Genomic DNA, 13,991 nt, shown 5'->3' with positions numbered 1-13,991 from the left:
ATATCATTTAACCTCTATATTTTGAAGAATCATAGAGGTAACCTAGCTTATGCAAGGTACATGTATACAAGATCCTTATTGAAATGTGACAGATTTTATTATGCTATCCCTCAACCCAACCCAGATCACCCAAAACCCCTTTTTCTGCTCAACATTTTGTATTTCAAAAACATCTATCACTCTATAACATGCCATGTAATTTATTTATTATATTTTTATCTATGTTGTATCTCCTGTACAAAAATGTAGATTGACGAAGTTATCTTTGACTACTGTATTCACTCATGTATCCCAAGCACTAGAACAGTAGGTGCTCAGTAAGTGTTTGTAGAATGAATGAATGAGTGAAGAGTTGGAGAGAATTTTTGTTGCTATGTTTGATCTACAATCAGGCTTGGACACTTTTTTCAAACAGTGTCCTTCCCCCTGTGTCACAGTTCTGGGATATAATCAAACAGATCACTGAGAACTAAGATCTTTGGAATAAACATATACATGCCACAAACTTTCTGTATGCTCTTCATCAAGTATGCGTGCTTCTCTCTGCCTACTAAATTGTAGGTAGGTTCAGAATCGCCTGATTTGTACAACACCAGATTTGGACAACAGCTTATCTCTTGGTTTATATTAGCAAACTGTGACAACTTGCTTTTTCCCAGCCTATGTTTACAGCTTCAGTTGGGAATATTGAATTATTATTTAGTTCTCTTTGTGTCCACTCAACTTCCCTTGAGAAAATAAGGAATAACATTTCTATTAGATTTATCTCAAAACAACACTTTCAAGGTGAATGAGATAAATTGTAAAAGTGCCAGATACTCAAGTCTTGAGCTCTTTGCATTATGTAATTTCTCCCAGACTCTTCTCTTCAATCTTTACTCTCAGCGTATTTGTCTTTGATGTTCTTCATACCGAGTTTAAGCCACAATGCACCATCAACAGATATTCTAAAATTGAACTCATTTTTATTTGTGATGTTTTATCATCTGTTAATGTCAAAGAAGCAGAAAAGCCTATCTCATAGGACTGTTTTTCTTGAGCCCATGCTGGTATGTATACATAGGTCTCCTATCACCTAAAAGTAATTTTATATATTGCTGTTGATACCTCGCAAATACTTACCAGCTTGGACAGACTCTGAGGAAACTTGAGAATCAGCTTTAGGTTAAGTTGTGTGTGCACTCAGTTGCTCCATTCATGTCTGACTCTTTACAACCCCGTGGACTGTATGTAGCCTACCAGGCTCCACTGTCCATGGTTAAATTACTTGTTATCAAATGTTTTCCTAAAGGGCCAAAAGCAAATATTTCAGGATCTGCAGGCCAAAAGGTATCTGTAACCACTACCCAATTCTGCAGTTATAGCCTGAAAGCAGCCAGAGACAAGATGTGAGTGAATTGCACAGGTATGTTCCAATAAAACTTTATTTACAAAAATAGGCTGTCAGCCTAGGCTATCATTTGCCAACTGGGATTTGAACCCTTCTTACTCAGACCAGCAGCATAGACATTCCAGAAAAGCCACTGGAAATTCAGCCCACTTTGCAGAGCTGCTGAGTCAGAATCTGCACTCTGACAAGATGGCGGGGAGGTGGGGGTGTGCAGAGGGTGTCAAAATAATCAACACCTAATGGATGATAGTTCACTTGCTTACCAGTTGTGGGGAGGAGCACAAACATTAGGAAGTTTTTAAAATCTGTAAATATGGATCTTTATAAAGTCAATGCCTATTTAGGTATAATTTTGAAAACAGAATGAGTTCTGTGGGATCTTCTGTGAAAGGATATTGGCAAGTTAACGATTGCCCTGAGGATGAGGAAAGTCTTTTTTTTGGCTCAGACAGGGAAATAGGAGAGAGCTCTGTGTTTATTTACTGCTCTATTCATAAACAGAGTACGGTATTGTGTTAAAGTGTTGTGTGTGCTTTTTAGGACTTTATACTGCCTTTTGACCATCATGCTGGCATTCAGATAGCTGTACTACTTGCTCCAGGACACATTACACTCTTTTAATCATTTCAGTCTTTTAACTAGAGTCGCTATTGAATTGTTCAGCATAGTTTGTCTAATGTCTCAGTGGTATAAGATTAGTTTCCCTTTAACATTAATTCTAAAATATAATGATTTATATTGATTCTTTCATGCTTTCTCTCTTTGCCTAGCATGTTTATGAATGGTATCACAGAGAACCTTCTGGACAGTAATTAATAGCTTTAGCAGTTAATTTTGGAAGCATCAGTGGGGTTCAGAGTATGCCCATTAAAATTTGATATTTTGCAAAACCCTTTCTGGCATCCACAGTCATTCTTACAGGTTGCTTCATAGGGGGTTTGTACTGCAATACTAATTATTTTAATAAAAAGAAAGCTCTGCAAACTTTACAAGTGAAACAAAGGCTTTTTAGTAAGATATTTTCATTTTATAATGATGGCTCACCCTATGGCAACATTTAGTATTATTGCATAATAACCTAAATGATCTCCATCTTTATTTCACCAGTTTCCTGCAGTTATGATGTGGATGATTTGAAAACAGGTATCATGTTTGAATGATCGTCCCTCAGTGTTATAAGGAACTGTAAATGCTGGATGCTGCCTTATCAGTCAGAAATTCTTGTATACATGCCACCAAGTGTGGGGTTTTTTAACCTATCAGAATTTATGGGAACAAAAAAATAGACCATCAACAAAACTTAGAAAAGGAATGCATCCTAAGTGTATTTCTTGTACAAGTGCCCAACTGAGATTTTTTAAATTCAGAGAGTACTCAATTTACAAGTAAATTTTAGATCAAGAACATGTACTTTTAAGACATTGTAGAGCTCAGAGTACATCTGAGAAAATTAATTATGGATATGAAGAAAGTAGATTCTGAAATAACCTACATGACCACTGAACCATAATATACCTGGAATGTTTTCCTTTTTGTAATGAAATTCTATAGAAGATGATATAAGTTTAACGTTAAAGGTTAATTAGAAACAAAATGGAGTGAGAAATTGTTCCTTATTGTAGTAGATGCCTGTATTTGAGGAAGAGCATGTTTCATTAAACCAGGAAAAAAGGCAATTTTTTAACTTTTAATTTTTTAAATGAGCTGAAATGGCATGCTGATTTCTCCAAGAAACTTTTTCAGTTGGTAGTATTTTTCTAATGTCTTGATTCATTTTAAAATGTAACCCTTTCATTTGATAACACAGATAAAGCTAGTGTTGCTTTTACAGTTATCTTTCACAATTGGGATCTTTTTCCCTTCAAATGTAAAAAGACAGGCAGAGAGTGGGAGACTTTTCCTGAGGTAGAAGATGCAAGTTTAAAGAACCAGGGAAATGAAGAAGGGGCTACTGTGGATACGTGGGCACAAAAAGAAACCAGGTGTCTAGGGTGGAGTATAAATAAAGTGTGGTACCAGCATTATTTCCTAACAGGCTCCCTGAAGGAGGACCGTAAAGGTTGAGGGTGACTTTCCTTGGCAGTTTCCCTGCAGCTACCATTCATGCTGTGTGAGATGGGAATACTTCTGGTGTTATCCCTTAGTTCTGTGTGCTCCATGTCACAGAGACCTCAACTTAACTAGTACTTATAAGGTTTTAATCTGGGCTCCATGGAGCCCCTCAGGCCGGGCTGTCAAACATAGCCTCCAGGATACTCCATACATGAACTGGGCTTTCTACCTTTTAGGAACAAAGTGTTTCACTGCTTAAAATAAAATTTAACTACCAAGGACAATTCATTATTTGCAACAGCAGCAGAGAAAAATCTATTTACCTTTGTCTTTATTAACAATATCTGCTAATATGTTTTATTCCACAACCTTTCTTTTGGGCTCTGACCCCTCCCCCTCCCCAATGCCTTAGAGGAAAGATAACACTGAGTGAGTGAGGGAAAGTCACTCAGTCGTGTCGACTCTTTGAGACAACCCCATAGTCTATATAGCCCATGGAATTCTCCAGGCCAGAATACTGGAGTGGGTAGCCTTTGCTTCTCCAGGGGATCTTCCCAGCCCAGGGATTGAACCCAGGTCTCCTGCATTGCAGGCTGATTCTTTACCAGCTGAGCCACAAGGGAAGCCCTAAGGTAACGCTAACTTAAGGGAAATGATTAGGTGTGGTAATCTTGCTAATAACCATGATAATTTGATTGATAAAACCACAAAGCTGTTCATTACTCATGCTGTGTTATGTTGTTGTTGAGGGTGTTGTAGTTGTTCAGTCACTAAGTCTTGTCCGACTCTTTTGCTACCCCAGGGACTATAACCTTCCAGGCTCCTGTCCGTGGGAGAATACTGGAGTGGGCTGTCAGTTTCTCCTCCAGGAGATCTTCCCGACCCAGGAATGGAACCAGCGTCTCCTGCATCGCAGGCAGCTTCTTTACCACTGAGCCACCAGGGAAGCCTATTGTATTATAAGGTTTAATAATTCTTAGAGATACTAACTGACCCTCATATAGAATCCTGTTATAATAATGCCCTGCAAGGCCAAAGTAACTGTAATACCCATTAGTTGAATATAGTCTAATACCCTTTAGTTGAGTGTGTTCTCATTTCAGAACTCCCCCTGTCCTCAGTGGGTAAAGAATCCATCTGCAATGCAGGTGACACAGGAAACTAAAGTTCGATCCCTGGTCTTTTTCTACTTCAGTCATCATCACAATGGTTATGTAGTGAGCAAGGCTTATACATAGGAATTTTTTTGTAAATGCATGAAGAATTAGACATAAACCATATCAATGGGCTCAAAAAGTAACCTGAGAGCACCCCAACATATTTGTGGGCATTTTAAAGTTAAGTTTAAAAGGAACATCTTCACTTGCATTTACTCTCCAGTGTTTAGCCATTTTTTCATTGTTACATTGAAAGCCAGTTTAGCCCTGACAGGAAATTGTAGTTAATCTGAATAAACACACAATGGTCGTTTAGTTTAAAATAGTCATTAAAAAAATATTCAAGAAGTTTATCTGCATAACTGTTCCCTCTCTCTTTGCCATAAGTTTCACCTTTACTTCTTTAAAACTTTAAAGTATAAACTAAGAAGAAATTTTCTTAAGTTTAGGGGTTTTGTTTTTATTTGTTAGCGTTTGCATTTTTCCCTTATCTAGAAATGGACATAAAAAGGTCTAATTAAACACTAAAATTCTGTACAGCTCAAAACATGAATCCAGTTTGCATTATAATTACAACCTATCGGAATGATCTGTTTCTCATTGGTCCAGTGAGATGCTGTAGGAAAAAGTTAAGAAGCATATAATGCAGTGTGTGAGTCATTCGCCTAGAGATGCACAGTTCATGTTAGCAAAGAAACGATACATAAAAAAAAGAAAGCCCAGGGTAAAAAGAGCTGTTTAACCTAGTTTAATGCAACAATTTTCCAACTTGCTTGACCATGTAATTTATAAAAAATCATGTTTAACAATTATTAGGATCTTCCCAACCCAGGACTCAAACCCGGGTCTCCCACACTGCAGGCAGATTTACTGTCTGAGCCACGAGGGATGCCAAAAATCCAACAAACTAGTGTATAAAGATCATCCTTTGGAAATACTTCATGTCATTGTGTGATTCTTGTTGACTGCAAGAACAGTGCCCTGAAGGATCCAGTTAAAAATAAATCACTCTACTGTTTCAAAGTGAATGTGTTTCCTATTACTTCATAATCTGAACACTCTATCAAATATGTTTATATTGCTGACAAAGCCCAATTTCCAAAATGGGTTCTTAGAACTTTTTTTCTAATTTTTCATATAATATTAGTTAAAATTATAAATGTTAGATTTGGGGAGAAAAAGTCCATAAATGCCTTCATGTATGTAATTATTCTCAAAGCTTTTATGTTGGTTGAATAAGTAAACTTTGGACATGGGCTCTTGCATAAATAAGTTTATTTCCTTTTTAAATAAAATTTACATCTGAAAGTAGAATTCATTTCTGTCACTAACTACCTGGACTTGGGCTAAACTTCACAGGTTAAGGGTTCAGTCCTCTGCAAGACTGCTCTCGCTTCAGACATGAGCTGTGCATGTTTGGGGATCCCAGGTGAGCCTTGCTTCTGACCAACTGGCCACAGATTTTGGGGTCCCCACTACTCCCTCAGGTTCATTAATTCACTGGGATGATTCAGAGAACTTGGAAAGCACCATACTTACAATTAGAGTTTTATTATAGCAAAAGGATAAAAATCAGAACCTGTCAATAGAAGGGACACACAGATGAGGGCTGGGAGGGTCCCAAACACACGGCATCCATGCTGTCTCCCCGTGGAACCAGGAGACATCACTGTCTTAGCCCATGGATGTCCTTTGCCAGCCTGAGCTTTTGTGTCCAGTTTGCTAGTGGGGAAGGAGTTATTATGTAGGCATTATTAGTTGAATCATTGACCACAGAGTTAAACTCAATCTCCTCTCCCCAGAGGTTCGGAGAATATCAAGAGGCTGAAAGCCCCAAGCTTTTTAAATACATGGTTGGTCTTCGTGGTATAGTCATCCCCCTTCCATAGACATCTTCGCATCAACTCACATGTAGTCTAAGAGGCCCACCATGAATAACAAAGATACTCCTGTCACTCAGGAAATTTCAGAGCTTAGAAGCTGTCTGCCAGGAATCAGGGAAACAGAACAGCCAAAGTCTTCATTATACAGCAGCGTTTTAGAGTTTGCTATTAGAAATGGCCTTGATCGTGAACTACATAGGTATACTGCCTGAATCTGAATGCTCCTAGTCATTGGGTAAGCTATCAGTATTGGAAGAGCAACAGCTACAAAATCTGACAGCAATTAAAACTAATGTTGAAATTTTCTGAGAAAGTCTATAAGTACCTAGTAGATATGAAGAGACATGTATTCACATGTATTTGAAACAAAAATATAAAAATAAAAATAACTGTTTATTGCAGTTACATAAACTTACCTGAATACTTCATTATGAACAGTTTAATTGCCCAGGGTTGATTCATAACCTTTCATACACTGAATATAAGAATTTTATAGGTGGAACGGTTGATTATAGGAGTTTGGATATCTACATGGTAGTTTAGTTTCCCCAGCTTTTCAAGTTATCTGTTCTTAATATATAATTACAAAGGAATATTCTATTCATTTTGAAACTTCTTTACAGTGACCTTTTTCAGTATTTTCAAATCCATAAGGACCATAGTAGATAAACTTCTAGCTAAATGTTCTCATTTGCAATTGCAGTCATGTGCATATAACACACATTTAAGCAAGATAGATTTTTCAGGTCACTTTTGAGATTAATCTAGATGTTTCCAGTGGAGTGCCAGCAGAACTCATTCACACAGCTGTAAATCAGAACCAACCAATATGTTCCACGTGCTTTCAAAATGAATTCTTTAATCTATCAACAGTACACCTTTCAACAGCACAATGTCATAATTGGGAAAGTTGTTGAAAGCTACTTTATCTGCACATTCATAATTCAAATGAATGAGGTGACTGGATGTATCTCAAAGGTCCTCTGGTTGCCACTCAAAGCCTGCTAATTCTGTATTCATTTCAACCTGAAAGCAGCCATCAGAACAGATATAGATAGAAAAACTACAATCAAAATTCAGGAGTTTGATTTTTTCATGTGTCATATTCTGTGTTGAGCTACCAAGTTTTAACACCCTCATTGTGAAGTCATTTATTTATTCCAGCATTCTTGGGAACCATAAATTGCTTCAAGATGCCAGCAGTTTATTTAGCCTTAAAACGCTTCAGATGTTTCTGTCTTTCTATCCCCCATGATCGTTTGGTGTTAATTGCCCTCAAAAATGATCCTAGTGGAGAAGGCAGGGGAATGCTTATCTGGCAGTTCACTAGTAGCATTAAGGATTTTAATTGTACGAGATAAACATGACAGGCAATTATTGAATGTTGTTACACATTAGAAAATTAAAATGGAATGCTAAGCATTATACTCTTTCGCAGTTGTGTCTTTATCTTAGTGCCTAATTTGTATCTTTCAGCAATTTAATAGATTGAGTTTTATTGGAGAGACATTTTCTGGAATACTCTGTTGGAAGATCAAACATAAAAATTTTATATCTGCTTACTTAATAATACAATGTGAATCAAACTGAAGTCAGACATGACACATTTCACCAATGCCGTTGAACTTCAGCAGATAAAAATGGAAAGAATTTCCATTTATCTGTTACTCCGAAGTAGTGACATAAAAATCATGTGAGTCTACTGTCAGTTATAATTACTGAATGACAAAGGTTAGAGGTTTGTTTTTGCAGTTATTTTATCTTTTGCAAGCCAGGAAAGGGGGCGCTAGTGGTGAAGAATCTGCTTGCCAGTGCAGATGACATAAGAGATGCGGGTTTGATCCCTGGGTCAGGAAGATCCCCTGGAGGAGGGCATGGCAACCCACTCCAGTATTCTTGCCTGGAGTATCCCATGGACAGAGAATCCTGGCAGGCTGCAGTTCATAGAGTTGCAAAAAGTCAGATACAACTTAGCACGCACACACGCACAAGGTAGGAAATGAAATTCTAGAAATATTTCAATAATTTATTATATATGAAATACTAGTGTTCTTTTACTAAAGGAGTTTTGATAATGTTTGGAAATAATTGGGTTTTGTTAATTAATTGTCTTTTATAAACGTTAAATAATTTGGTTACTGATGACATGGATTTGTAAGTGACTTCAGACATTTTTAGCTTAACTCAAAATGAATTATATGCCTCAATATAAGAACTAAAACTATAAAACGCTTGGGAAAAAATGGGTGGTTTTGACCTTTATGACCTTGGATTAGATAATTGTTTCCTAGATAGGATATCAAAGCACAGCAATAAAAATAGATAAATTGGACTTCATTATCATTTAAACTTTTGTTCTTCAAAGGACACTAAAATAAAAGAGACATAATAAACGAGTTTTGACAGATGTATAAAGTGGAGCACTCGTATCCTGCTGGTGGTGTCGTCAAATGGTACAGTCACTTTGGAAAACAGTTTGGCATTTCAGTAAAAAGTTAAATAAAGAATTATCATATGATCAGGTAATTCCATTCCTAGATACATACCCAAGGGAACTGAAAACTCATGTGTACAGAAACTTGTACACAAATATTCATAGCATTATTTGTAATGCACAAAACATGAAAACAACTAAAATGTCCATCAATTGAGGAAAGGATTGAAAAATATGATATGTCCATACAATGGAATACTATTTAGTTATAAAAAGGAATACGGCACTGACAAATGTCTCAACATAGAAGAATCCTGAAAACACTGCAGTAAGTAAAAGAAGCCGATCATAAAACATAATGTTTGATTTCATTTTATAAAATGTTCAGAATAGATGTATTCTTAGAGATACAGACTAGATTAGTGGTTGCTTGAGTGCGGGAGGGGAAAATGGGAAATGGCTGCTAATAGGTAGAGCAGTGCTAATGAAAATGTTCTAAAAGCAGATGGCGGTGATGGTTGCATAAAGACCAAAACATGAGCTGACCTTTATGATATATAAATTATGTCTCAATAAAATTTTTATTACTTAGAGTTCTTAAGAGAAACTGTTTACATTATGGTCATTTCCAAAATGGGCTCTTTGGTGTTGATGTAAAATGGTGAGAGCAGAGTGCTCTCTTGCTTCTAGAACAACCGCTCTCACCGGCAGAGTGCGACAGAAGGTACCATCTGACTCTTGACCAGGGGAATTTTGCTTTTTCCGCTTGTTTGTCTTGAGAAAAATAGGGATAAATTGATAACTGTGAAATGCCAAGTTGGTACTAAGGGAATGGTTAAGGAAAATGCTCCCATTTCTCAGGACAAATCAGTAGACTCTTAAATTAATTGACTGCATGATTTGATGGAATGAGTGCTAGACTAGACTCAGATCCTAGCCTCATCTCTGACTGTGTGACCGACCTTGGCCTTTTCAGTTATCTCTCTGTACTTGTTTTCTTGTCTGTCCAGTAGAGCATCAGCACATGCCCACTACATTTATGCTATTTTCAAGAGAATCAAATGAATACGGTATGTGAAGGTGCTTTGAAATTGACAGCACTATAATAATATGAGGCATTATTTATTTAAAATCCTTCATTTTTCTTCATCAGACTTGATTTTCAGTGAAAGCGAAACATAAGGTGCTAAGTTAAATGGTTCCTTTTGAATATTGCTTCAGAGGGTCTGGCTTTCTTCTTGAGGAAGAATGTTGCATGGACTCAGACACTTGAACTTATATGACGTTAGCAGATAGGATTTTATAGAAAACTGTTGTAATTTTTTTAATGTATTATTCCGGCAGCATGAGAATGACATGGCAGCAGACAGGTTATTGTCAATTAAACATGAGCTGTCAGAAAGTCAGAAATGTTGAAATATGGTGAGCATGAATCCTAAGCAGATCATATGGCAGCTGCTTAGCTGTTATTTTAACAGAGTCACTGTGTTATGTGTCATTTTCCTGCAGGATTTAATTTGAGTCCCTAATGACAGAGAAACCTCTACATTTGCATGTTGCTGCCAAGTCCTTCTAAACGGGCTGGAATGGTGAGTGGTAATAGCCAAGTGACATGCGGAGGAGACGGCTCTTGTCTCATTTTTGTCCACTCAGGTTACATTGAAGAGGCCTGCATCATCCCCTGCCCCTCAGACTGCAAGCTCAGTGAGTGGTCCAACTGGTCGCGCTGCAGCAAGTCCTGTGGGAGCGGTGTGAAGGTTCGGTCTAAATGGCTGCGTGAAAAACCCTACAATGGAGGGAGGCCATGCCCCAAACTGGACCACGTCAACCAGGTATCTTCTGCTCTTGGGAATTTTGTAAAATACTTCTTAGATGCACATTGATTTCTTTTTTTTTTTAATCCAAAATAGAGAATAATAACCCCTGAATAAGATATTTGACCCACTTTATCTTTACAATGCTTGAGTAAATTATTAAAATTACAAGTCAGATGGATGATCTCTGTATTCTCAAGAGATTTAATATACTATATGTGTATATATGTGCATATTAATATAATGGAAATAAAAAATGAAATCTACCTTTGAAATACTGTCAAGGTATTTGATCTGTTGTTATACAATAATTTGAGTGTTGGGAGCAAGAGTGTCTTATCTGATAAATCCATTAGACTCAGAAAAAAAATCTCAATTGCCAACCATACAAATTAAAATCAAGGAAGGTATGTAGGGTGTGGGTCAAAAATTGGGAAATATATTCTGTTGATATGAAATATGATAAGATGAAAGAGATACGAAGATGGTGTCAAAGTAACTCTGTGTTATCTATCAATTTGGTGATTGGCCTTTCAGTATTATTTGGAACTTTTTGGAAATAAAGAGTGAAATATCTAATAGGGGGAATTGTTTAATATAAGATTGCTAGTTTAATGTAACATAAGATTCATCAGACAGTTTTTGCCATGTTTGGCCTACATGAGGATTAACAAAGAGTGAATTTCACACTAGATATGAAGATATGTACATGGATATTAAGATGTATGTTTAAGTCACAAAAGGACAAAGTTATATGTATGAACCAAATTTAAATATGTAGGTATGCTTCATACACACATAGATTGTCTAATTTTAATCTTCAAATACACTGCTCGCCCATATGCATTTGCCTTCCCAAAATAACCTTTGTTCATCACAATAAAATTATAGAGAAATAAAAATAACTTTTGAATAAAGCAATTAAGGGGCCAGGAAAGTGGAGAATTAAATTGCATAGAAAGTCTTCTAAAAGAATGTTGATTTTTCCCAAGTAAAATTGCTAAACTTGCCTTTAAAGAAATGCAACTAAAGGTGACTAATATACTGCACTGCTGCCACCTACTGGTAATCGAGTGTCTCTACCCCAGTAACAATTTCTGAAGAAGAAAATGCATGATCCTGATGCACTTTTCTGAAATGCAGAATGTAATGTTCTGCATTTCTGAAATGTAATGTTTGTAATACAAAAGAACATTTTTCTAGAAGTTTTGAAGTATTGAATTTCCAGTAGTGAACTTAAATTTCAATAATTTTTATTCATGTTTTGAATAAATTCTATACATTCTCTTACCTTCAGTGTGTATGTGCACAGCCAGACAGAATTTAAGTTTTGTTTGCCTCAGCGTCTTTTATGTAGTGAATTTAGAAAAGCTCAAAATGGCTTTGCCAAGTTGTCTTTGCTACTAAAACTTTTACCTAAGCCACTTCTGTGTCACTCAGAAAATCTAATGCAGAGCATGATATCTGAGTATGTGTTACCAGACTACTGGTGGTATATTGAGACATGTACAATGGAAAAATCAAAACTGAGACAGGAAATAATAGATTTCTGAATCTTTGAGCATAAATGTTCCACATTAAAAGTAGAAACTTCTAAGGATTCATTTGTTAGTAAAATGTAAGAAAAGTAAAGAATATGCAAAGGTTTGTGTAACTGAAAATTGGGGGAGAGTTGGTATAAATTTGTGAAAATTATAAGTCGTATAGATTTTTACTGCAGCCATACAGTCCTCAATAAGTAACCTGTGGTAGTTTGCCTTGAAAATGGTTTCTGAGGTTCCATTTTCCATTTGAGGAAGCAAATACTCATTTCCTCAGAAATATGGGTGAATGAATTGATCAAGATCAACCAGTCTATAAATAGTCCACTCACAGTTTGGTCCACCAGATATTTGCAGTCATATATTAATTCCCCGTGATACGTATTTTGAGGTCTACTCGGTTTTCTAAAAGTTCTTCATCCTGCCTTTCAGATCCTTTCCTGGACTGTGCTGTTTGCAATTCATTTGTGTATCTTAATTTTAAATAATAATAAGGAGGTGGCTTTTCTATTTCAAAGTCTAAAATAAATGTTCGAGTCATTTACCAAAAAAAAAAAAAAAAAAACCACCCACCTTTTTTATATGGATAATACTTGAGACTTAGAACGTGAGATCTTGTTGCCAAATATACCAACATTTTAACCTGTCTGTTTCTCTCCCTTTGCTTCCTTCCTGGTGAACCCTGCTCCAGGCCCAGGTAAGAACTGCTAAACCTCATGGTTCATGACAGACTGCTGTTGGTTTCCATTTTACTCCTGGCATCAGAGAAATGACTTCTTTTTATCTTTCACACAAAAGAAGTCATATTTTTTATAAAACTTTTCTTCTGCAGCTGTTCCCTTTTTTTCCCCTAACGTGTTACATGCGTTTTCTCGTTTTAAAATCAGGGCCTAAGGTTCGGGGATGGGGAGAACAAGCTTAAATCTCTCTCCTTGAAAAGGCAGCGACACCTCCTGTCTCATGCGTCTTGGGTGAGGGAGAGGAGTAGGTGGGCTCCAAGTGGTCTCAGGAGGCTGCTCTGAACTGATTTGTATTCTCTCCAGCGTAGGAGATTAAAATGAAAGCTGTCAAAGGACTAGAAAAGATGGCATTTCCCCTTCAATCGTTCCCTTCTGCACAGCATGTAGGGTAGTGTTTTACTAAATACTAAAATAGTCTTTCAGAGAAGGCAATGGCAACCCACTCCAGTACTCTTGCCTAGAAAATCCCATGGGCGGATGAGCCTGGTAGGTTGCAGTCCATGGGGTCGCGAAGAGTCGGACACGACTGAAGCGACTTAGCAGCAGTAGCAGCAGCAGGAAAATAGCATTCAGTCCTATTTTAATGCAGCACACAATGTGAAGGTGACCACTTGTGACAGTCTTTACAGATTCTTACTCCAACAGTGCATACTTTTTTCCTGTGTGTGGTAGGTCAACTTTATTCACTTTCCAGGGATGTTTAGTAAACCTAAAATTTGCACAAAGAATGTTCCAATGGACTATTTAAATCTGTATTTTCTGGAATTGAATAACTATATAAAATATTCACGTAGTGTTGTGTATGGGTGGGTATTATAAAGTGGGAAATAGAGTTGAATTATCATAGATTTTGAAATAATTTTAAGAGGCATTTTTCTTTAATGATTGAGTCAGCTCTGTTGCAGTGGATTAACGTCCTTTTTTTTTTAAATTAATTTACTCCATTCTTCTCTCTCACTAAGAAAAGACTATATGTTGGT

At 36.7% G+C, this 13,991-nt stretch overlaps 1 protein-coding gene across 1 annotated transcript in view; it reads left to right on the top strand.

Annotated features, from left to right (window-relative positions):
• THSD7A (thrombospondin type 1 domain containing 7A) overlaps positions 1-13,991 on the top strand; it is a 484,905-nt gene that overhangs the window by 427,550 nt on the left and 43,364 nt on the right. The window contains exons 14-15 of the mRNA XM_015095205.4: positions 10,570-10,748; positions 12,963-12,968. Of these exons, the coding sequence (XP_014950691.3) occupies positions 10,570-10,748; positions 12,963-12,968 (185 nt within the window). The remainder of the gene's footprint in view (positions 1-10,569; positions 10,749-12,962; positions 12,969-13,991) is intronic.

This window comes from Ovis aries, chromosome 4 (assembly GCF_016772045.2).
Source record: "Ovis aries strain OAR_USU_Benz2616 breed Rambouillet chromosome 4, ARS-UI_Ramb_v3.0, whole genome shotgun sequence".
Taxonomy (NCBI): Eukaryota; Metazoa; Chordata; class Mammalia; order Artiodactyla; family Bovidae; genus Ovis; species Ovis aries.
The sequence above is the reverse complement of the archived record's forward strand: the minus strand, read 5'-3'. Positions and strand labels throughout refer to the sequence as shown.